Here is a 22,368-nt window from a genome sequence, read left to right as displayed (position 1 = left end):
CACATAGATCAATGCAACAGAATGGAGAGCCCAGAAATGGACCCTCAACTCTATGGTCAACTCATCTTTGACAAAGCAGGAAAGAATGTCCAATGGAACAAAGACAGTCTCTTCAACAAATGGTGTTGGGAAAATTGGATAGCCACATGCAGAAGAATGAAACTGGACCATTTCCTTAACCACACACAAAAATAGACTCCAAATGGTTGAAAGACCTCAATGTGAGATAGGAGTCCATCAAAATCCTAAAGGAGAACACAGGCAGCAACCTCTTTGACCTCAGCCGAAGCAACTTCTTCCTAGAAACATCGCCAAAGGCAAGGGAAGCAAGGGCAAAAATGAACTATTGGGACTTCATCAAGATAAAAAGCTTTTGCAAAGCAAAGGAAACAGTCAACAAAACCGAAAGACAACCGACAGAATGGGAGAAGATATTTGCAAATGACATATCAGATAAAGGGCTAGTATCCAAAATATATAAAGAACTCATCAAACTCAACACCCAAAGAACAAAAAATCCAATCAAGAAATGGGCAGAAGACATGAACAGACATTTCTGCAAAGAAGACATCCAAATGGCCAACAGACACATGAAATAGTGCTCAACACCACTTGGCATCAGGGAAATTGAAATCAAAACCTCAATGAGATACCACCTCACACCAGTCAGAATGGCTAAAATTAACAAGTCAGGAAACGACAGATGTTGGCGGGGATGCGGAGAAAGGGGAACCCTCCTACACTGTTGGTGGGAATGCAAGCTGGTGCAGCCACTCTGGAAAACTGTATGGAGGTTCCTCAAAAAGTTGAAAATAGAGCTACCATATGATCCATCAATTGCACTACTGAGTATTTACCCCAAAGATACAAAAGTAGGGATCTGAAGGGGTACGTGCACCCCGATGTTTATAGCAGCAATGCCCACAATAGCCAAACTGTGGAAAGAGCCAAGATGTCCATCGACAGATGAATGGATAAAGAAGACGTGGTATATATATATACAATGGAATATTATGCAGCCACCAAAAGGAATGAGATCTTGCCATTTGCAACGATGTGGATGGAACTGGAGGGTATTATGTTGAGCGAAATAAGTCAAACAGAGAAAGACATGTATCATATGACCTCACTGATATGAGGAATTCTTAATCGCAGGAAACAAACTGAGGGTTGCTGGAGTGGGGGGTGGGGTGGGAGGGATGGGATGACTGGGTGATAGACACTGGGGAGGGTATGTGCTCTGGTAAGCGCTGTGAATTGTGCAAGACTGTTGAATCTCAGATCTGTACCTCTGAAACAAATAATGCAATATATGTTAAGAAAAAAAAAAGAAGAAGAAGAAGGTAGCGGGAGGGGAAGAATGAAGCGGGGGAAATCGGAGGAGTAGACAAACCATGAGAGACGATGGACTCTGAAAAACAAACAGGGTTCTGGAGGGGAGGGGGGTGGGAGAATGGGTTAGCCTGGTGGTGGGTACTGAGGAGGGCACATTCTGCATTGAGCACTGGGTGTTATGCACAAACAATGAATCATGGAACACTTCATCTAAAACTAATGATGTAATGTATGGGGATTAACATAAGAATAAAAAAAAATTTTTTTTTTTAAAAAGAGCACTTTCAGCCTCTCCCAAGAATGGAATCTTAAACCAGGCCAATCAGGAATTACCTGTTCAGCACTAGGGAGGTAATCCTCAGGACAGATCCCTGCCATCCCCTAAAGAAGGTGACGTTGCCACAACCAATCCATTTTTTGTTAGTATAGCTTCCTTGTCCTGCTCTATAAAATTCTTTCATTTTGTACAGTTCCTCAGAGCTCCTTTCTATCTGCCAGTTGGAATACTGCCCCATTCATGAATCATTGAGTAAAGCCAATAAGGTCTTTAAACTTTACACAGCTGAATTTCATTTCTTAACAGCTCACAGGATATGGGTTCTTATTATTAGATAACAAACACTGTTGGAGCCAACAGAGGGTGGGGCATGTCTGAAACAAGATTTATCAGTGATTTTTCCCTGACATCAGAGCCATAAACCTCTAGCTGGCAGTCAGCTGCAGAATTCAGCAACTCCAGGAATAGCCCCACACCTAGCAATCTTTTTTTGTTTGTTTGTTGTGGTGGGGGGGTTGTTTCACGTTTTTATTTAAATTCTAGTCAATTAACATATAGTATAATATTGGTTTCAGGGGTAGTGATTCACCACTTACATAAAACACCCACTGTTCATCCCAAGTGCCTCCTTAATACCCATCACCCATTTAGCCCATCCCCACCCACCTCCCTCCTCAACCCTTTTTTGTTCTCTGTAGTTAAGAATCTCTTATGGTTTGCCTCCTTCTCATTTCTTTTCCCCCTCTCATATGTTCATCTGTTTTTTGTGGGTTTTTTTAAGATTTTATTTATTTGACAGAGAGAAAGACAGCGAGAGAGGGAACACAAGCAGGGGGAGTGGGAGAGGGAGAAGCAGGCTCCTCGCCGAGCAGAGAGCCCGATGTGGGGCTCAATCCCAGGACCCTGGGATCATGACTTGAGCTGAAGGCAGTCGCTCAACCAACTGAGCCACCCAGGCGCCCCTTGAATTCCACATATGAATGAAATCATATGGTATTTGTCTTTCTCTTATTTTGCTTAGCATAATACTCTTTAGCTCCATTCACATCATTGCAAATGGCAAAATTTCATTCTTTTTGGTGGCTGAGTAATATTCCATTATATATGTATGCCACATCTTCTTTATCCATTCATCTGTCGATGGACATCTTGGCTCTTTCCATAGTTTGGCTATTGTGGACATCGCTGCTATAAACATTGGGATGCATGTGCCCCTTCAAATCAGTATGCTTGTGTCCTTTGGATAAATACCTAGTAGTGTAAATCCTGAATTGTAGGGTAGTTATATTTTTCACCTTTTGAGGAACCTCCATATTGTTTCCCTGAGTGGCTGCTCCAGTTTGCATTCCCACAAACAGTGTAAGATGCTTCCCCTTTCTCTGCATCCTCACCAAAGTCTGTTATCTCCTGTGTTGTTAATTTTAGCTATTCTGACACATGTGAGGCCCACACCTAGCAACCTTGAGATAGGTCAAGATAAGGGAGAGCTATAAAATTTGACCTGGACTCTATCAATGCCCAGGTACCTCTGAACACCATTTCTGCTACTAGCTCAGTGACCTGGATTTTCCTCTTCCTATCTCAGGTCCTTCCCTCCAGATGACTACATATATCTTCATGTCTCTCTTCCTCTCTTCTCCACTTCTTTCACTTTCTCCAATTCTTGTGGCTCCTCTAGTTACAGAGTGTTTTCTCTCATCCCTCCCCCACCTTTTTATGCTTCCAGATCAATTTGCCTATCTTCGAGATTCCGCCTTCTTGTCTTGTCACTTTCTCCCTGGATGTGTCTTTTAAAAAATATAAGAAATATAAGAAAAACTAATTCAATTCAGAAATAAATAAATAAATAAAGAGCAGATCCGAAGTGGCACATGAATATACCTGGTTGCATTTTTTTTTAAACTTTGCATTTGTTTTTGTTGGTGCCATGAAGACATAGCTTCCCCTCTCTAAAGGAAACCATACTAAGGCCTCATGTCCTCTCTTGTTATTGGCAGGCCCCCCTTCCAACTGGGTAGCTTTATACAGTCTCGTCCATTAAATGCCAACTGTTTGAAAAAGAAGGAAGAGTTTGTGATCGAGGGGCTTAGAAAATCATGTCCAAAGTGGAATTGGTGGTTGGGTAAAGATTAGCTGGAGGAAGGCCAAGTGGTTGGGTAAAGATCAGCTGGAGAAAGCCCAAATGGGAGAACAGAAACTTCATACTTCCACCCTGTGGTGCACAGGCAGGTGCGCTTCTGGCCTCCCTCTCCAAGGAGAGTGGGAGGCTGAAACCACAACAGTACCACTGAGGTTAGAAGGAAGGGGTTACTTTAAATGAGAGATGCTCATTCTCCCCTAACCAGCAGCAACCTCTGAGAGTCCTGCAGCTCAAGGAGCCTCATACCAGGAAACCCTCAACTTCTACTATTTCCTCCACTCCTCTCTCAGTCTCCCAACCCCTGTAAGAGTTCCTGCCTCACCGCAGGAGGACAGGCCCTGTTGGGTGTGGAGAAGACCCTATTTAGCATGTTATTGCAGAAATCACAAGGAGAGAGGAAAAAGGACAAGGTGCCCAAGAAGGACACCACAGCGGCTGGGAAAGGATGAACGGTCTGCTCTTTACAAACTTCACAGTACTAATTTCCATTCCATCCTAGATCAAAATGTTCTTGTCTCAAATGGGGAAGAAACTTATTTTTATACCCCTCCTCCCAACGGTGTTGATGAATAAGTCAGCTGGTGTATCTCCACTATGGGTGATAACCACCTGCCCACTCTGAGGAAGGAAACATCACTGCCCAAGTTCTTCGACATCACCCCATGTCCAAAGCAGAAATGTCTAGCAGCTCTTTACTGCCTCCAGTCTGGGCCCTAACCAACCCTGGATTTGGAGTTCTCGTGCTCTGACCCCATAACTTTCTACAAACACATCCACCATCTCACAGCCTTCACCAAAACACCTCTCACAGGCCCCAACCTCCTCCACCAGCCATATCATTTTAGTGCTTTTGATAAGCTAAGATGTTATTTACCCAGTCTGGAACCCCCTTCTTGAAGACTGGAACACCAAAGCCCAGAGGAGCTAAGTGCCTCATCCATATGCACACAGCCCTGCGTGGCAGAGGCAGGCCAATGACGGCTCTCTCAGGACAGCATGGTCAGTCCTGGGTTGCATCTGCCCCCTTTCACACTCAAGTGTCCCAGTTTAGACCATACATGATGTATGGTCACTCTATTTTGTAGAACATCTATTGTACCAGGTTAGCTGTTGAGTGAGGTGGAGTCAGGGATGACACCAGGAGTGACACTGAGCCAGTCCTACAAGAAGTCACTGGAACCCTGGGGATTTGGCCCAAGGCCACATGAGCTGGGCCTCAAACCACAGGCAGAAGTCTAGCAGGTTAAGCAGGGAGAAAAGTTGTGCCAAGAGTAGGACAAGTATAAGCAAGTCAATGGACAGATGTCTGGTGAAAAGTGCCCTGTGCCTCACCCTGAGAATACCAAGACAGGTGGGCCACAGGCCCTGACCAGAGAAGCTTGGGACAATTTCAGAAGAGTAAGGCATGGGGGCAAGAGGACTGGTAGAAGGGAGTGTAAGAGGAAGATTCTTACCACTACTCTCCAGCCTGAGGACAGGGACTGGTCCAGAGCTTCAGAGAGCAGTTCCCTGCTCAAAGCCCTCGGTTCTGTTTCCTAACCTCCCAGACCTCTCCTTGACTGCAGCCCTCTTAAACATCGATTTGTCTGGGGCACCAGGGTGGCTCAGTCAGTTAAGTGTCCAACTCTTGGTTTCAGCTCAGGTCATGATCTCAGGGTTGTGAGATTAGAGCCCCAAGTCAGGCTCCATGCTCAGTGGGGACTCTGCCTAGATTCTCTCTCTCCCTCTGCCCCTACCCCCTGCTCTCTCTCAAATAAATAAATCTTTTTTAAAAAATAAACATGTTTACTGCCCTGTATCACCTGTTACCTTTATCCACCTGTGTTCCTTAACTCGATGTCCAACCCACGATTATTATACTTTCTGGTATTCGTAACAAGTCCTACCACAGTGTTTGCAACTCTAGGATCCTGCTAAATATTTAACAAACTACACCTCCTTCTGCCAGCCAGCGAAATGGTCCCCTGGTTCCCTTAATTCAGGGTACAGTGCAGTGTCACAGCCTAGGGCCCAGGGATGGTGGACAGAGTGGAAAACCAAGGCTCAGAAGTGGTGGTAGAGGGCAGCCAAAGGGACTTCCCAAGAGGGCAATGTGCAAGGAGGCTGAGGCAGGGTAGAGGGACAGGGCACTAAGGAGGACAAGGAAGGAGGTGAGTTCTGAGGAGAATAGGGCATCAAGAAGCACAGAACATGGGGCGCCTGGGTGGCTCAGCCGTTAAGCATCTGCCCTCGGCTCACGTCATGATTCCAGGGTCCTGGGATCAAGCCCCGTATCGGGCTCCCTGCTTGGCGGGAAGCCTGCTTCTCCCTCTCCCTCTCCCCCTGCTTGTGTTCCTGCTCTCAATAACTCTTCTCTGTCAAATAAATAAAGAAAATCTTAAAAAAAAAAAAAAAAGCGCAGAACATCTGGCCTCAAATGACCCTGGTGCCCCCCCACACCTGAAGCAGTTTTCACACACGACAGACCATCCCGAGCACATGAGCGATGCAAGAAGCCCAGGTGGGGACAGGCAGGGTTGGACTCTGATGCATACACCCCATTTCCTACCCCCCCCCCCTCCACCCCAGGCTCCCAGGACCACCTGCCAAGTGTGAAGGAGGCAAACCTCACAGGCTTGCAGGAAAATCAGGACCAGGACCCAGCCGACTCAGATTGCTCTCCATCGCCGTTCTGGTGCCTGCTGCCCTCTGCCGACAAGGCAGGACCGTGACATCCTGAGAAGCCCGCCTTCGCTCCGCACACGGAGGCAAAGGGTGACTCCCCCAAACCTCACTGGGACCTTTATAAAAAGGCCTCCTTCCCTAACACTAGACAGAAGGAGGCCTCCTAATTGAAGCTCACCGCATCTGGAAGCCACTAATACGGTTCACTGTGGCTAACACCCCCTGACCTGGCGTAGTGGTAGGCGCACCTAGAGGTGGTAAAATTGGAGGTTAGAGAAATTTGAGAACAGTCCCCTGGAGATGTGGAGATGTGATCATAGGGCTGTGGATACAGATGCTGACCTCCCAACCAGGGTCTAACAAAGTAACCTGGCACAGATTTGGACTGGGGGGAGGAGGGAGATGCAAAAGCATGTTTACTGAATATTTAAGTGTCGGGCATGTATTAAGTGCTGGGGAGACTGAGGCCCAACTGCTCACTTGGAGAGGACATAGTTCAGAAGAACTTACTACTCAGTGTTACGACATCATACAGGAATGGGGAAAATGAGACACCCCGCCCCCCAATTTGACCATCTCTTGTTCATTTTAAAACAAAATTCCTTGAGCCTCCTGATATTTCTCAGCTCCCCTCCCCAGTAAAACTTCCTAAGGGTGACTACGCCCACGCCACTTTCTCACCTCTGGTCCCTGTGGACTCAAGTCCAAATGTCTCCATTCACTTCTACAAGGCTGGGGGCAAACTAGGCATCCCCACAATGCCTGTATTCTCATCTGTGAAAACAGTCATCGTGCTACCTACCTCATAAGGCTGTCGTGGGAACGGGTAAATTCACATGCCTGGCACAAGACACACTGGGTAAGTACAAGACACTATTGTTAGGATGGGGGGGGCATATTTGCCGTGGCTGTTTTCTTCCACATGGAAGCAGCACCATTAGCTCAACTGTCCTGCCAGCTCTCCACTCTTATCTCGTAGGTGATTTGGTGAGAACTGGGTGGGCACAGCCAGCCCTTCTTTTCTGGGGCTCCTTCACACCAAGAGACTTGCAGGACTGGGCAGGGAAGGATGACCCTGGGGTGTCATCTCAGAAAGCCTACTTGTCCAAGGACACAGACCATGCATTCTCATTAACAACTTTTCCAGTAATAAAGGGAATATTTTGGCACCCATCTGCCTTACCACACTTTATTTCTCAATTGGGAAGAGAGGTCAGTTGAAGGGCATTCCGATAAGCAAAATGGTAGATTAAGTCCAGTGGTGTTGCAATGGGAAGAACAGGATCAGATACCATTTACATTGTTTAGAGGGATGACTGTCTTTTTTGCTGTTATGAACTGAACTGTGTCTCCCTCGGAATTCATATGCTGAAGTTGTAACGTAGTCAGAACATGACTGTAGTTGGAGATAGGGTCCTCGCAGAGGTGACTAAGGTAAAATGAGGTCATTTGGGTGAACCCTGATCCTATAGGACTGGTATCCTTGTAAGAGAGAAATGTGAACACAGACACGTACACAGGGAAGATACAGATGAAGGCACTGGGAGAAGACACATCTGCAAGGAGAGAGACCTGGAACCGATCCTTCCCTTACAACCCTCAGAAGGCACGAGTCCTACTGACAGCTTGACCTTGGACTTATCCTCTGGAAGTGTGAGAAAAATAAATTGGTTAAAAAAAAAAAAGGCCAGGCTGGGAAAGGCAGTGTCACACCTGGACCGTACCTGCAGTGCATGTTCAGGACACAGCGGCTCCCGATGGCCCATCTGCCATCTGAGATCACCGGGGTCACTGCTCTGCCCTTCCATCCCAACTTCTGGCCTCCGCTCTGCCCAAGGGCCTTCAGGACACCCATTCCCCATCAAGTTTCCGGTGGGTCTCCTGCCCTCCTCCCTGCAGTGCCTTCTCCAACCCTTGGCTGACCCCCTCCTCACCTGGCTCGAAATGTAGGCGCACCTCTGGGGCTGAGGCTGACGGTGCTCAATCCAAAGCTTTCACTCTACACGTCCACGGCTCCTGAAGTTCTCATCCCTCCCCGACCTGATTCCACTAGATATTTCACAGGCTGTGGGTCCAAACACACTCAAATCCTTTGCACCCCACAACAGGTTAAGTCGTGATTTGAGTGTCACCTTTCATCTATATTAAATTTTAGATAGACAACAAAAAAAAACTTAGTATAAGTACGTCCCAACATTGCAGGAGGCAAAAATTCTACCTGAAGTTTAAGTCTCTTACAACCCTACTCTCGTCCCTCCCCTTCCTTCACGCCTACGTCGACACACCCAGGATTGGCACCCCCATCTTTCCTAGACCACCAGTGGCTGACAATGTCCTCCCCACCCTGCAGACCCCTCCTTGCCTGGCAGGTGGGAGGAGGGGACATCTCCCCTGCCCTGACTCCCCCAGCAAAAGAGCCCCCCACACACACTCTGCCCTTCTCTTCCTCCCTCCCCTGACAGGCACAGCAAACATTACTGTTACATAAACTATTTTATTTAAATAAAATCAGGGGCATACCCTTCTCTCTCTCGCACACTCACACTCACACACGCACTCCCCCAGCACACGCACACACACAGGCCCACGTCCTCCCTCCCTTTCTTCCCTCCACCATGGCCACCTCAAACCCAGTGGTTCTCATAGTGACCACCTTGGCAGAGGGAGACACCCTCCACGTGGAAGCCCACTCCTCCCAGTTGACCAGAGCAGCACAGTGCCCTAGGCACAAGCGATCCTGCCCGGAGTCCAGCTCTCAGGCCTCTCAGGGTGGGAAGGCAGGAAGGACCAGTTCTCCCAAGGCACCCAGATCTGGCGTGGCTTCCCCACCCTTCCCCCCAAATAGCCCAGAGCACCACCAAACCCCCAGAGCTGCTCCCCATGGAGGGTGGGTCCCCTCACCCAGGGCAACCCCTCCCTGCATCAGAGAAGGCTCTGCAGCCAAACTTGAGCATTTCCCCCTAGGGATCCTGGAGTAGGTATCGTTTGGTTTGGGAAAGAGAGAGGGAGAGCAACTGAGCACCAAATTCCCTAACTCCACCCTGCAGGAGGGTGCTGAGATTCAGCTCAACATCCTCTACCCAGAAAAAGTAAACCCAACTCTGCAGCAGGAATGGCGAGGGCCTCAACCATCAGGACCTCATTACATGTCCAACTCCCAACATGGACCCTGTTAGAGACCCACGAGCACCTTAGCAATGTTAACGGCCCAGCCCGGCTGGGGGAAACACCATGCACATGGGAGCCTATTTGGAATGCGTGGGGTCCTCTTTGCTGACAGTGCGGTTGCGTTTCACCTTCTCTGACACTGGTACCCTTCCAGTCCTGCTTTGCGGGACACAGCAAAGTGGCTTCGATCATGAGGAGGGAGCACTGTAGGGATCAGTAGTGTTTTCCAGAGGCACACAGTCCTACAGTGCATTTTACAGGTTCCAGATGGGCAGGCTGGGACAGAGGCCTAGAGCACAGGGCTGCCAGAAGAGCTCTGTAGCATCCCTAGACCCCCTCGGGACATGGGGAGGTGGAAGGGACACCTATTTCCTCGAGCTAGGGGGCCAAGAGGCCAGGACCCAGCATCTCTGACGGGCTTCCCTGTGCCTTCTAGACCAAGTTCCCTGAGGGGAAAGCCAGACAGATGGAAGGAAAGCAGAAAGGGGGCAGCAAACGGCATCAGGCCATGAGGAGCTAGCAGGGAGAGGGCAAACGTGAGAGCCAGAGAGAAGCCTTCTGAAGGGGTAAGGCAAAGAGAGCTGCCACCTGCAAGGAGGGAACTGGGAGGGCAGGGACAGGGAGAAATCCACCAGAGACAAGGGCCAACCTGACCTCTCCAAGGGAAGCGAGGACCTGAGGAGAGGTAGCTTGGAGCCTGTCTGGCCCTACACGGGCCAGTGGTGCTGAAGAGAACAAGCCACCCTGAGCGTGGACTACAGGCTGATGCTTCGCTGGTGGCGGCCCCCCCGGCCCCCGCCCCGGGAGCCCAGCTCCTGGCCGTCCAGACTGGTGTGGTCTGAGAGGCCCCGCAGGTGCTCCACCGAGTCACACTTCTGCAGGTCCGAGGCCACCGTGCGCAGGCTCAGCAGGCTAAGTGTGTCTGTGTCCGGGGCAGGCCCAGGCCCCAGGCTACTGCCCTCCTCCAGGCCCCCGCCTTCAGCCCCCTCAATGATCCCACTGTCCCCGTCCTCCCCACCATCAGGCCCAGCCTCTGCCCCCACGGGGGAGGAGCGCCGCTGGCCTGGGCCATGAGGGGGCTGGCCCCGGCGCCGGGCATGAATCTGCTCGCTGATCTGCTCCAGGTTGCGCAGGGCAACTGAATAGCGGGTCTTGGCCTGGGCCACTTGCTGCTCCAGCTCCGTCACCTTGGCCTTGTGCTCCTGCAGAGAGAGGAACAGAGTGAGGCGATCCAACAGGCAGCTCCATGGCTCCTGGAGCCAAGTCCCTTCAACCTCACCAGCACTCTGCACAGTGCCTCCTTTCGCAGACCAGCCAACCCAAACCCGCGGGGCTCCACCCCGCCCAGCCCAGCCCCCCCTTCACTCCTCCTCTTTGATTCCTCTTCCCCAGCCATCCTGCCCTGCTCCTCACCTAAGCCTGACCTCTAAGACCTTCCCCCCAGGTCTTCATTCCCACCCACTCCTCCTCTCCCCACTGTTCCCTTCCCCTGGCTGGCCAGTTCCTTGTCCCCATTCTCCCTGGTTTCCCGATTCCCACTTCTTCTCATTTCCCTCCTTTCAATTCCATTCTCCGCCAGTACCTATTCTCCAAGCCCAACTCCCACTCCTGTGGGTCATTCCAAGCACCTGTCCCACCACACTGGTTTGGCAGATGGCCCAGAGAGGCATCCCTTGAACTGCCTTCACTCTCCATCCCTGCCCCCCTCCTGCCTGGTTCACATACCGTCCCCCTCTCCCACTACTCCCCTACCTCCAGAATCTGGCTGAACTGGGCCTTGAGCTCAAAGTAGGGGCGGCTCTTTCCAATGGCCCGCCGGAGCGTCTTCTGCAGGGCTTGGACCCGAGCTTCAGCCTGCTGGCACAGCCGAGTCACCCGCTGATGCTCCCGCTCACCACGAAGCCGCTCCTCCTCCGCTTCGTTCACCTGGCCCAGACGGGGCAGAAGACACACATCACTCACTGAGGACCCACGCTTCTGCCCCTCGAGACATGACCATCCTTCAGGAGCTGGCATTTGCTGCTAGAGACTAAATGTTTGTATCCCCCCAAAATTCCTATTTGAAATCCTAACCCCTAAGGTGATGGCATTGGATGTGGGCCCTCTGAGAGGTGATCAGGTTATGGGGGGGGGGGGGGGGGCAGTCTCAATGGGATAAGCGCCCTCATAAAAGGTCCTGCAGAGCTCCCACGCACCCCCTTCTACCTCATGAGGACACGGTGAAAAGACCGCCAGCTGTCTAGGAAGCAGGAAGCAGGCCCTCGCCACCAGATACCAAACCGGCCTGCACCTGAGCTTGGACTTCCTAGCCTGCACAACTGTGAGAAATAAACTGCTGTTAAGCCACCCAGTCTACATTATTTTGTTGTAACGACCCCAATGGACTAACGTCTATACAAGGTGAAGGTGGCAGACTGCAGCTGATAGCAGGGTCCTCCCACTCCCCACTCTCCTTTGAGTAGCTGAGAAATGATACACAAACTACAATTCACAAGATACACTAGCAAAGCCCAAACAGGGCAGAGAGCAAGGAAGAGGTTTCGCCTGAAACAGAATCGAATCTGAGGAAAGGCTGGAGTGGAGAAGAGAGATGAGGCAGGAGGGTGATGGGATGAAAGGAGAGCAAAGGAAGCAGCCGAACCCGAGAAGACCTGCTGGCACCGCCTGGCTCACCTTGCAGGTGGCGTGGTTGAGCATCTCTTGCCACGTGGGGTCCAGCCGGTTCTTGTCGGCCATGACTCCCTGCTCAGCCACAAACACCATCTCCCGGGCGGCGTTGTGCATGCTCACCGCCCGCTCGTACCGCAGCGCTGCCTTCTGGGTCTCTTGCTGGGCCTGGGAAGAGCGGGCCGTCAGGGCGGGGGGCCCCACGGACCCCTGCCCGCCCGGGGAGACCCATCTTACTTAGGAGGACGAGGACAAGAGGAGGAGGAAGGCCCAGTGCAACGTCAGCTTCACTGCCCAAATGGCACTGAGCATAAGTGCCAAAAAAATAACATTCTATAAAGAATATTTTGTAAGGATAGGACTTAAAAGAAATAAACGTAGAAACAAAGACTGGAAAACGATACACTAGAGGGTGAGTGTGTGAAATCAGCACTTACAAAGGCCGCTGGCCTTTTTTACCCTAGGGAGAACAAAGAAAAATCCCCACCACTTTAGCTGCAAGGTGGTGAGCAACAGGGACCACGTCTCACAGAAAGCACGCCCCTGATTTCATCAACTCCAGTCCAGCAGGTAAGCTGAAGGAAGACAAGTGCTCAGAGATACTCGTCACAGCCATGCTTACCAAACAAAACAATGGAAACCAACCCAAGTTTTCAGTTAGAGGGGACTGATTAAATGAATAATAACAATAATGTAAGGAAATATTAGGCAGGTCTTAAAAATGACAGCATGGATGTGTATTCATTGACATGGAACCATGTCATAATATAAATAAAATAAAGGAATAAAAATAACACATACCAGGTCATCTCATTTTGGCAAAATATATACCAAAAAAATTAAGGGGTTATCCGTGCTGTATTAACTATGTTTTTTATTTTCTATATTTTATGGTGCTCTGACATCTCGGGGGCCTTGCGGCCCTCCTAGGGCTAAGTCCTAAACACAGTAAACTCCTCTATGAGCACACTTATCGAATGCACACCAACCAATCCAAATCCCACCACCCCCTTTATCTAACTCTCACACCCCATGCCAATGTCTCCCCTGCCCTATGTTACCCCTGGACCAGGTACCAAAACACAGAGACCACCGCTATGGCCCAGAGCCCGCATTTATTCAAGCTCTCTAATTCTGAATTTGCTCAATGTCGCCTACCCTGCCTTACCCATTCCTTCCCATTCATTATAAGCACAATAAAGGCTCTGAGCCAAGCTCTCCTCACGTGCCTTCTGACCCCTACGTGGTTTGGCATGCCCTTTCTTCTTGGAAATGTTAAGTAATAAACTCTTCTTTCAAGGCAGCTGTCTCTGTGTCTGCCACCTAACCATACTTGACGAAAACAAACCCTAGGTACAAAAAACATGAAACACGCACATGGTAGGATTTGCGGTGATTTTGGTTTTCTTCTTGTTTTATAGCTACAGTTACATTACAGTCTCCCAATAATGAACCCACAGTATCTGTGCTTTAAAAAAAAGAGAGGGGAGGAAAAGGGTAAAGGAATGAAGGGATGAGCAAAGAAAAGAGACATGAACCAAAGGGAAGAGACATAAAAGAAAAAGGAAATGAGAAAGTGTTCTGTCTTCCACTCCACACAGAGACAGAAGAGTCCAGGGCCAGGCTCTGCATGCGGCCATTCTGCAATGCATGTCAGCTGGCCATACCTCCTTAGCAAGACGCCGAGCCTCATAGTAAGGCCGGGCCTTCTCGATGCAGCTCCCCAAGTGGGAACCCTGCGTGTTGAGCTTCCTTGCTGACTCCTGCAGGATCCTCCGATAGGTGGTCCTGGCCTCCTGGAAAAGGGACAGGGACATAGGGCAGAGGGAAGGCATATGGGTGGGTCCCAGCCCCTCTTGTTTTTCATACATGCCCCCTCCCCTGCCACCATATTGAACAGGGAGAGAAGGAGACACCTCCGAGACCAGCCCAAGGGTGTGAGGAAGAGGAGGAACACTCACATCCAGCTGCAGCTCCACCTGGTTGATCTCCTCGCTGGCCTGGTTCAGGTGCTCTAGCTCTTCCTGCCAGAGATGGGCAAAAAATTACAGCAGTGGAAAGTAGCCTCATGTGAACCATGTGGAGTGGGAGTGCAATGCAAGGAGGGAAAGTCCGACGACTAGAGAAGGGAAGAGATGCAGGAGGCTCTGCGGGATGGCTCCTGCAATCCGCACAACTCCACCTCTGCAACAGGTCATTAAACCCCCACTGTAACAATGAGGAAATTGACATTCAGAAAATGGAAGACACATATGCTGTCAGCAAAGTGGCAGCAAGCCTGCCCTCTTCATCAGACCGTGCCACCTTCTCTTTGTACTCCAGCCAGAAGGAGTCTCCTCAGAGCTAACAGTCTCTGTTCCTGGCAGAGAACACTACTCACTCATCACACGTTTACTACATACTCATCACAGCTCAGCATCATGAGACCCCAGAATTTAGAACACAAAGAGGTGGCAGCTCACAGCCCTGTAAGTAGCAGCAGGGCCTCGTCAGTGTAAGCAGCTGTAAGAGGTGGGCACGGTGTGGGCAGCAGGGTCACCTGCCTGGGCAGGACGCTCAGAGTACTTGCTCCTAGGCAGGGCGTTGATGGATACATAGAAAAGCACCAGGGACGGAGAGGGGCCAAGAATCAGAAGGAGAGCAGGTGCGCAGCTTGTCAGGTAAGAAGCCAGAAAGCCTGGGGCACAGAGAAAGGATACCGCAACTTTTCCCAATGGCAGGGGAAGCCTCCCAGAGCGTGGCACCACCTGGTCTGTGGTTTAGGAAGGCAGATCTGAGCAATATGAGGGAAGTTTACAAGGGCCGGGAGACAAAAGTGGAGGCTGCAATATTCCAGGAGGGAGAGGACAGGGCAGATACTGGACAAATGCAGGACATAGACTCATGAGGGTCTGACAGACAATTAAGGTCAAGACTAGGGAAGACCACATGGCTCAAGAGACCCCTGGGCCTGCTTCGGCAGTGGGCTGACAAGACCCCAGGTCCTCACACACAGATTCTGTGGCAGCGAGGGAGAACTTCAGGGAGAAGTCCTGAGTCCACCCTGCCAAGGACACTCCTGAGGAGGAGCAATGCCCGGTGAACTACCGGACATTCAGCTATGGGATTCTCTCCCAGGGGCCTTGCAACCCCTGGGCAGGGCAGTGGAACCCAGCCTCTGTCTGCTTGCTGCCCATGACCCAGACCTGACCTGCACCTGGCAGTGAGCGATGCTGTCCTCAGTGCTCCCACACACCTCATCTGGCCCTTCCAACAATCCAGGACATGACCCTCCTTTAGTCTTTTTATTTCTGTGCCTTTCCTCAAGCCCCAAAAGGTTTGAGTCAACAAATAAGAATCCAGGAAACCAAACTCTGTGCCCAAATTACAGCGAAAGGAAGAAACATATAACAGAACCAGGAACAAGGATACGGAAATATGCGCGCCTACAACAATGCAGACCCTGCCTCTAAGAAGGCCATAAATTTGGCTCTAAATTTTACAGAGCAGAACAGTCCAACAAAAATATGTGAGCCCCACATTGAATTTTTAGTTTTCTGGCAACCATTTAAAAAAATGCAAAAGCAAACAGGTTAAATTGTTAACAATACATTCCATTTAACCCAAATATCCAAAATATTATAATTTTAACATGTTAACAACATAAATTATAAAACATTTTTACATTCTTTTTAACATATGCCTTTGAAATCCTTGTGCATTTGACCCTTAGGGCACATCTCAACCTGACCAACGGCATGTGGCTCCCACACTGGACCCTGGGGGTCTAGAAGCTGGTGCACATTAGTCACACAACCCAGTGACCATAAGATCACAACAAAACACTGTGGAACCATAAGCAGATGACATGGCTCAAAGGACCCCAGAAGAGGCCCAGGGGCAGAGCCAGCACCACCAGACACACGAAGCTCTAGGTTTCACAGAGCCTTCCTACCCAAGACATCACCCTCAGTTGATGGAATCTCCCCAAGGGCCCTCAAAAAAGGCAGTTCCTGTCAGGATGAGAGGTAACCTCTCCCACTGTAAGCCTAGTCTCCTCTGGCTTGATTAGACCGCAGCGGGTTTCAGACTATCTGGGAGAAGAGGTAACGGTGCTTTCAGCAGCTCCTGCAAGAATATTCTCTCTCAGCTCATTCAAATTCGCTAGGTAAGAAACAATGAAGCGGGGAATTAGGGGCAGAACTGAAACTGGATCTGGGACCTGAGGAGGAATCTGGCTTTCCTGCTATTGTGACCACCATCCTAGGACTAAGGACATCTTGGATGGATGTCTCAAGAAGACAGGAGTACAATCACCTAGAAAAACCACAGTCCTGGTAGGAAAAAGACATGCATGCCTCAGGAGGCAACAAACTGATTCTAGAGGAGAGGAGGTCAGTAAAGGCCATCCTGCAACATTCCCATGGGCAAACCAAGGTCCAAGACTGGATCCCACTCAGTTCCACGGCCCAAAGTGCTCCCGGATCCTAACAAGGTCATCACAGCAATGAATGGCTCTACATAAATCATCCCCACTGGAAAAAGGATGTGAAGGGCTCCGGCTATCGGCAAAGGGCAGGAGCGGGCTCATCTTTCTGTAAGGGAACTTGCGCCCACACAGCACTTCCAGCAACTAAAATCTCTTGATGATGAGGTCCACCACCCAGTCGCAAAGCTCTTACTAACAGGACCAGGAGACCGGGGAACAGAACAGGCTAGAGGGCAGGGTGGACAACCAGGCTGGGGCAGACCCAGGGAAGGCTGAGCGGGAAGCCAATGAGCACTCAGGGCTCTGTTTTGGGAAGTTGGCAACACATTCCGTTTGGCCTGCTCCACCAGGGACTCCAGGCACTCGGCTGAAACAGAATTTGAACACCATGAAGTCTGAGTCAGCACTCATCATCCATCAGTGAGCCTGCAACCAGCAGGGAGGGTGACCTTCCCGGGGCACACCGGGCGCATTCCAAAGATGCCAGGCCACTGAGTCAAAGGCATGGATGCTCAGCCCAGATGCTCCTGCCCACCTTGTGCAGGCCATTAAAAGACACAAGCCCATGGTGATGCAGGGCCAGGGTGATCCATGGCCCAAGGACTGAGAAATATGGGAACTATGACTGTCCTGTGAGAGATAACCTGATACTTTGGATGAGGATGAAGAGATTGCCAAGTCACTCTGAAGAGTCTACGGCGGAGGTAAGTGACTATACCACTCACCTGAGGATGAATGCGCCCATCACAAGAGGAACTGAGAAAGTCACAGGGGAAGAGACGCAGACCCATCCTAGCACCACCCTCCCTCATTTTTTCCCTCCACTGGGACCCTCTCGGAAAGCTGAGGACCAGCCTGAAGGCCTCAGAGAACTATGCTGAGGTCAAGGCATGGAGACTAAGCCAGTGGCCTTCCCTGGGGGGGAAGGCCCAGAGCTGGCCTCCAGCTGGCTTCCCTCCAACTTCCAGAGGCATCCCACCAGACAACAGGGACACGAACTGCCTGCCGAGAAACCCTATTTCCCACATGAGTAAGAGCCTTGCCTTAAGAGCAACCATTTCTGGGAGTTTCAGAAAATACGTGAATGGAGTCCCTAGCCTTTGGGGTATCCCTGGCTCAGTAGAGACGTGTCGGCTGCATGTTGGATCCACTTCGCACCCCACCAAGACCAGAATTCACATGTCTTGGTATGGCTCAGGAATGGGTGTTTTTAAAACCTGCTGGTGGATGACAGATCTGTTGGTGGAGACCCACAAAATACACTGAGAATCCACTTAAAGCACTGAAACACAGTTACCAGAATAACATGGCCTTGTGCACTGTCAACACCAGGAGGGAGCTCAGATGACACATGCCCCAACCTCTTCCGAACGCAGAAGGGTTGAATGCTACCAGCTTTCTCTGTGAGAGGTGCCCCTCACACCGGGCTACCTCTCCCACATGGCAAGAAGATGCAAAGGCCCTGCTAAGGAAAGGGCACTGGCCCAGCCACGAGGATGCCGTCAAAGGTGGAGGCCTCTACAACAAGACCTTCCCTCCCTACATAACCCATACCATTCCACTGTGTGCCTCCCAGTCTAGCAAGAGACTAGGGTCTGCCTGTCCCTCTCACTCCAGTAACACTGCAAGGTCCCTGGATCCAAGGCAAATCTTATGCCTGCTTGGTACTCTCCGACCCCCACAGAGCTCATCCTATAGAACTCTGATGATGGAAATGTTCTACTTCTGCAACACCAACAGCAGCTGAGAACTGCATTTTTATTTTTTATTTAATTTTAATTGATTTTACTTAAATAGCCACATGCGGCTAACAGCTACTCTATTGAACAGCACAACATAAGAGTGATTCTTCACACTGCGGCCTTTGCCTGTGTGGGCACACTGGAAAAACACACAGGAGCAGGAGAGACTGAGCGAAGAATCCACCCACAGTAGATTTTCCCCTGGAGCAGAGCAAGGAACGTTGGAATGAGATGTATGAAGTGCATCACACAGCCCTCCTCCCCGCAGAACACATAGGGGTCTCTTTCCCAAAGTACTACCTACAAACTTTCACCAAGAGATAAGCAGAAGAGTTGCGACAGAAAAGAATCAGGACTATGTCTGAGCAGAGCGACGAGCTGTGCAAATCAGCTGGACCAATCCCTCACTGTACAGATGAAGGTGAGGCTCAGAGATTACATAACTTGCATGAAAATCACAAATCATGGGGCTGGAGGTTGCTTCAGTCTCAGCCAACGTGGTTTTCACTACAACTTACTTCCTCGGCAGACAACAAATCTGTAGAATTAGCAGGAGAAACTGAGCTGTTTTCAATGCAACACCCATGAGACGTGGCAGAAATAAATTATTGACCCACGCCAGTAAACGAATGGCTCACCACAGCTCCAACGAAAGCATGGACACAGTTTCCCTGCCCCAATGTCCATGGAACCCCCACCAAGAGGGCAGGAGGATACTAGGATCAGATTTGATTTCTTCTTGACTCACAGAAACAATCTAATAAAGGTCTGTTGGCAGAGGAGCCCAGGAATGCAAGCCCTGAGATGCTCTTGCTCACCTACAGGGGTGTGAGTCACCTACACATCAAAATCTTAGAGATGCTGCCAGACCTTACAGCAGACTCAGCCCCCAACACACAAGAACTTCCTGCCCTCACCCGCCCAAGTAGTTTCCCCGGTCACTGCCCGGAAACACTACAATCCCACCTTGGCCGACCATGCATCTCATCCGCAATGGTGTCTGTCCTCTTCACCCAGTGCCCTGAGGTCTCCTTCAAAGACCTGCCCATCCTAACAACTACTAGCCTGTAAATACTCCAAGGTAATCAACCAGCTTTTCCGTTCATTGGATACAACCAGCATCCTCAGAACTGGGAATCTGTATTACTAAGGACTGACCATGGCGGATACAACTCCCGAAACACAGCGGATTTCCTTGTAGGCCTCCATCTGTTGAGCCGTTATAAGACAGGAAACATGTCACCCTTTACAGATGTGAACATCCCCAGGAGGCACTGATGGGGGGGGGGGGGGGGGGGAGGATTTTAAACTGCCTCCCAATCTCAAAATCACCCCTCTCACATCGCACCCCTGGGCCAACAGCCCCTTCACTTACTCGGAAAGGAGTACAACAGCTGTACTCCCCACTGAACTAAATGAGGCCCCGCATCTGATGCCAATCTGTTGCTTCACTGTCAGCTCAGCCTTCGGGAGCCCAGCCCGGGCACCCAGGCGGCCCTTCTCTGCTCTGGCGTCGCACGCAGCTCTCTCAGCACTCGTCCCACCACACTGCCGCGATTTGCTGACAAGGCGCTTTCCCTGTCTGCCCCAGTCCCTTCATTTATCTGCGGCTCTTCAGGAAAACCGGCATCTGGGCTCCGGGGCTCTCCCTCCCCCTCAGTCTTCTCACCTGTATCCGAGGATCCAGTTCCTCCTCTTCTCTCGGAGACAATTTGGCCTCACTGCTGTTGCTCCCGCCTCCTCCGGGCTCCTCTGCGACTGGGCTCCGAGGGACTTCATCCTCCACCACCGCAGAGCGCAGCTCCCCCTGCGGGGTCTCCCGCCCCCCCGGAACCGGCCTGAACTCAGCCATGCCAACGGGGAGAGGGCACAGCCCTATGCACAAGAGAGGACTGACATGCTGGGACCAGGGCCCCAGCTTGGGGCTTCCCGGGCTCTGGGAGCAGGAAGAAGGGTTTCTCTTCTCGGCGGGTGGAAAGGGGCAGAGGAATAACCTCACACTGGATTAGAGGCCAAGATTCCAGTCGTCGGCGGGGCTCCTGGAGCTACAGCCTCGTCTGTGGAGAAGTCCTTCCCTGCCCGTCACGGGGAGTCCACCAGGGGCGACCCGGAGCAAGCGCTCCGAGGCGGGGGGCAAAGGGGGCTGGGATCCCGGGCCGAGGCCTGCGAGGAGTAGCACCATTCGGGAGGGCGGAGGCAGGCGCCTCCAGGCTGTGGTGGCAGCTGGAGAGGACGGCTGGGCCCGAACCGAGGCTGCGGGGCGACAGTCTCCGGGGAGCTGCACGGGCGACAAAGGCCAAGTACACGGGCAGCATCAGAACATACCGGGGCCACCAGACGCTTCCAAACCCTCGGCCTTCCGGACTCGCACATTCCGAGCACACCCACCGCCACTACTCTCCCCAGCCCTCAAGGACTGCAGGTCCTACACCTCCCGCGTCCCAGCCCCTCCCCGACCAGCGCTTCCAGACCTGCCTCCGCGCTCCGGCCCTCTCTCCACCCTCCCCCTCCTTCCGCGCGCCCCCACTCCACCCCACCCCCGACCCCAGCTCTGCAGCTCACCTAGCAGCCCCCAGCCCCGCCCCACCTCGCTCCAAACCTGCGGACCGTCTGAGCCTCCCTCCTCCAACCCCACGCTCTCCCTCAACCCCCAAGACCCTGCCCCCAGTCCTCCTACACAGCCGGGCGCAAAGCCTCCACCCCCCGCGACGCAGAACCTTACCTCAGTTTACCCTCCCGTACACTGAGCTCCTCCACCGCAAACAATCTCCCCCCTCCCTCCCCGCAACAAGCCCGTCCAACCAAACGCGACTCTGCCGAGAGGAAGCGGAAATACATCATCCGCTAACACCGCCCCCCTGCCCTTCGCCCCTCCCCACACGCTCTCTGGTCCGCGGGGCCACGTCTGGGTTCCCGACTACCTCGTCCCCGCCCGGCCTTTGGTTTCCGTACAAAATGGTGCCCTACGGCGCTCAGGGTCGTCGCCGTACATCGCCTCCAGCCCATCTTCCACCCCAGCAGAATGAAACTGAAACATGAGCGTGTTTGCTGAGAAACACTGGATCGGCGAGGGAAGTCGAGATTCCCTGGCGGATAGGGAAGTGGTAGAAATAAAACGAAGACGGGACAATCGCTTCGGAGGGAGCGCTGACATCTTGCTTTACGCGCCGCGCGCAGGCTTCCGGAAAGCCACTTCCGGCCGCGCCCGCGAGGTCGGAAGCGGCGCCGGAAGTGAGCCTGTTGGCTCCCGACGCGGAGGCGGTGCGGCGGGTCGAGTCTTGAGACCAGCCTGCTCCGCGCTTAGGACGGGAGGTCGTCTTCAGCAGTGACTGCTCCCTCCGGGAAGTCAGCGATGCCCCAGCGACGGTGGCTCGGCGGACGGCTCTGACAGGCAATGTGTCTCCTGGGGGCCTCCGGCCGTCGCGGTGAGCCAGCCCCTCGGCGAGGCGCCCACAGCGCGTCGTCTGCCCGGCGAACAGCGGTGAGAAGCCTAGGCCGCCTGACCTCGGTGCTCAAAAGCCCGCGAGGACCTTGTGGTCCTGCCTTGTGCATCAGTGAAAGGACCCGAACGGCCCGTGGTCACTTCTTGGTATTGCCGGGCGAGCCTTACGGGAAGGCTTGAGGCCTCGGGTTTAATTTTTGCAGGAGCCACCTCAGGAGCTGCGCTGCGGTGGAGCAGGCGAAGGGACGGAGTCGCCTTTGCTTCCTTGGGATCTCCTCCCGCCCTTCCCTCACCGCGTGAAAAACCGCGTCCAAAGAAATGTAAGAAGTAGAGCCGAATATCGTCATTTAAAAGTGATTTGAGGGCGCCTGGGGGGCTCAGTCGGTTACGCGTCTGTCTTTGGCTGGGGTCGTGATCTCGGGGTCCCGGGATCGAGTCCCGCATCGGGCTCCCTGCTCTGCGGGA

At 51.9% G+C, this 22,368-nt stretch overlaps 1 protein-coding gene and 1 long non-coding RNA gene across 6 annotated transcripts in view; one reads left to right on the top strand and one right to left on the bottom strand.

The window, feature by feature from the left end:
- SH3BP5L (SH3 binding domain protein 5 like) overlaps window positions 1-21,289 on the bottom strand; it is a 40,674-nt gene extending 19,385 nt beyond the window's left edge. For 2 of the 5 annotated variants that reach the window (XR_004683606.1, XR_004683605.1), the window contains exons 1-7: window positions 21,184-21,289; window positions 20,131-20,739; window positions 14,213-14,275; window positions 13,919-14,047; window positions 12,258-12,419; window positions 11,337-11,510; window positions 8,351-10,786 (exon numbers count right to left, since the gene is read on the bottom strand). Coding sequence is in view for 1 of the 5 variants with exons in the window: in XM_035029464.1 (XP_034885355.1) it covers window positions 10,340-10,786; window positions 11,337-11,510; window positions 12,258-12,419; window positions 13,919-14,047; window positions 14,213-14,275; window positions 20,131-20,313 (1,158 nt within the window). In the remaining 4 variants the exon portion in view is untranslated. Of the gene's footprint in view, window positions 1-6,145; window positions 10,787-11,336; window positions 11,511-12,257; window positions 12,420-13,918; window positions 14,048-14,212; window positions 14,276-20,130; window positions 20,740-21,183 lie in introns of those variants that run through there. The other 3 variants (XR_004683604.1, XR_004683603.1, XM_035029464.1) reach the window with 3 other exon arrangements.
- An 89-nt stretch (window positions 21,290-21,378) lies between these two features.
- LOC118026541 overlaps window positions 21,379-22,368 on the top strand; it is an 8,219-nt gene continuing 7,229 nt past the window's right edge. Inside the window, exons 1-2 of the long non-coding RNA XR_004683607.1 lie at window positions 21,379-21,942; window positions 22,107-22,311. This is a non-coding gene — a long non-coding RNA (uncharacterized LOC118026541). The remainder of the gene's footprint in view (window positions 21,943-22,106; window positions 22,312-22,368) is intronic.

The sequence above is a fragment of the Mirounga leonina genome, unplaced genomic scaffold, assembly GCF_011800145.1.
Source record: "Mirounga leonina isolate KUSES-001 unplaced genomic scaffold, KU_Mleo_1.0 Mir_239, whole genome shotgun sequence".
Classification (NCBI taxonomy): Eukaryota; Metazoa; Chordata; class Mammalia; order Carnivora; family Phocidae; genus Mirounga; species Mirounga leonina.
This window is presented reverse-complemented; position numbering and strand designations above follow the sequence as displayed.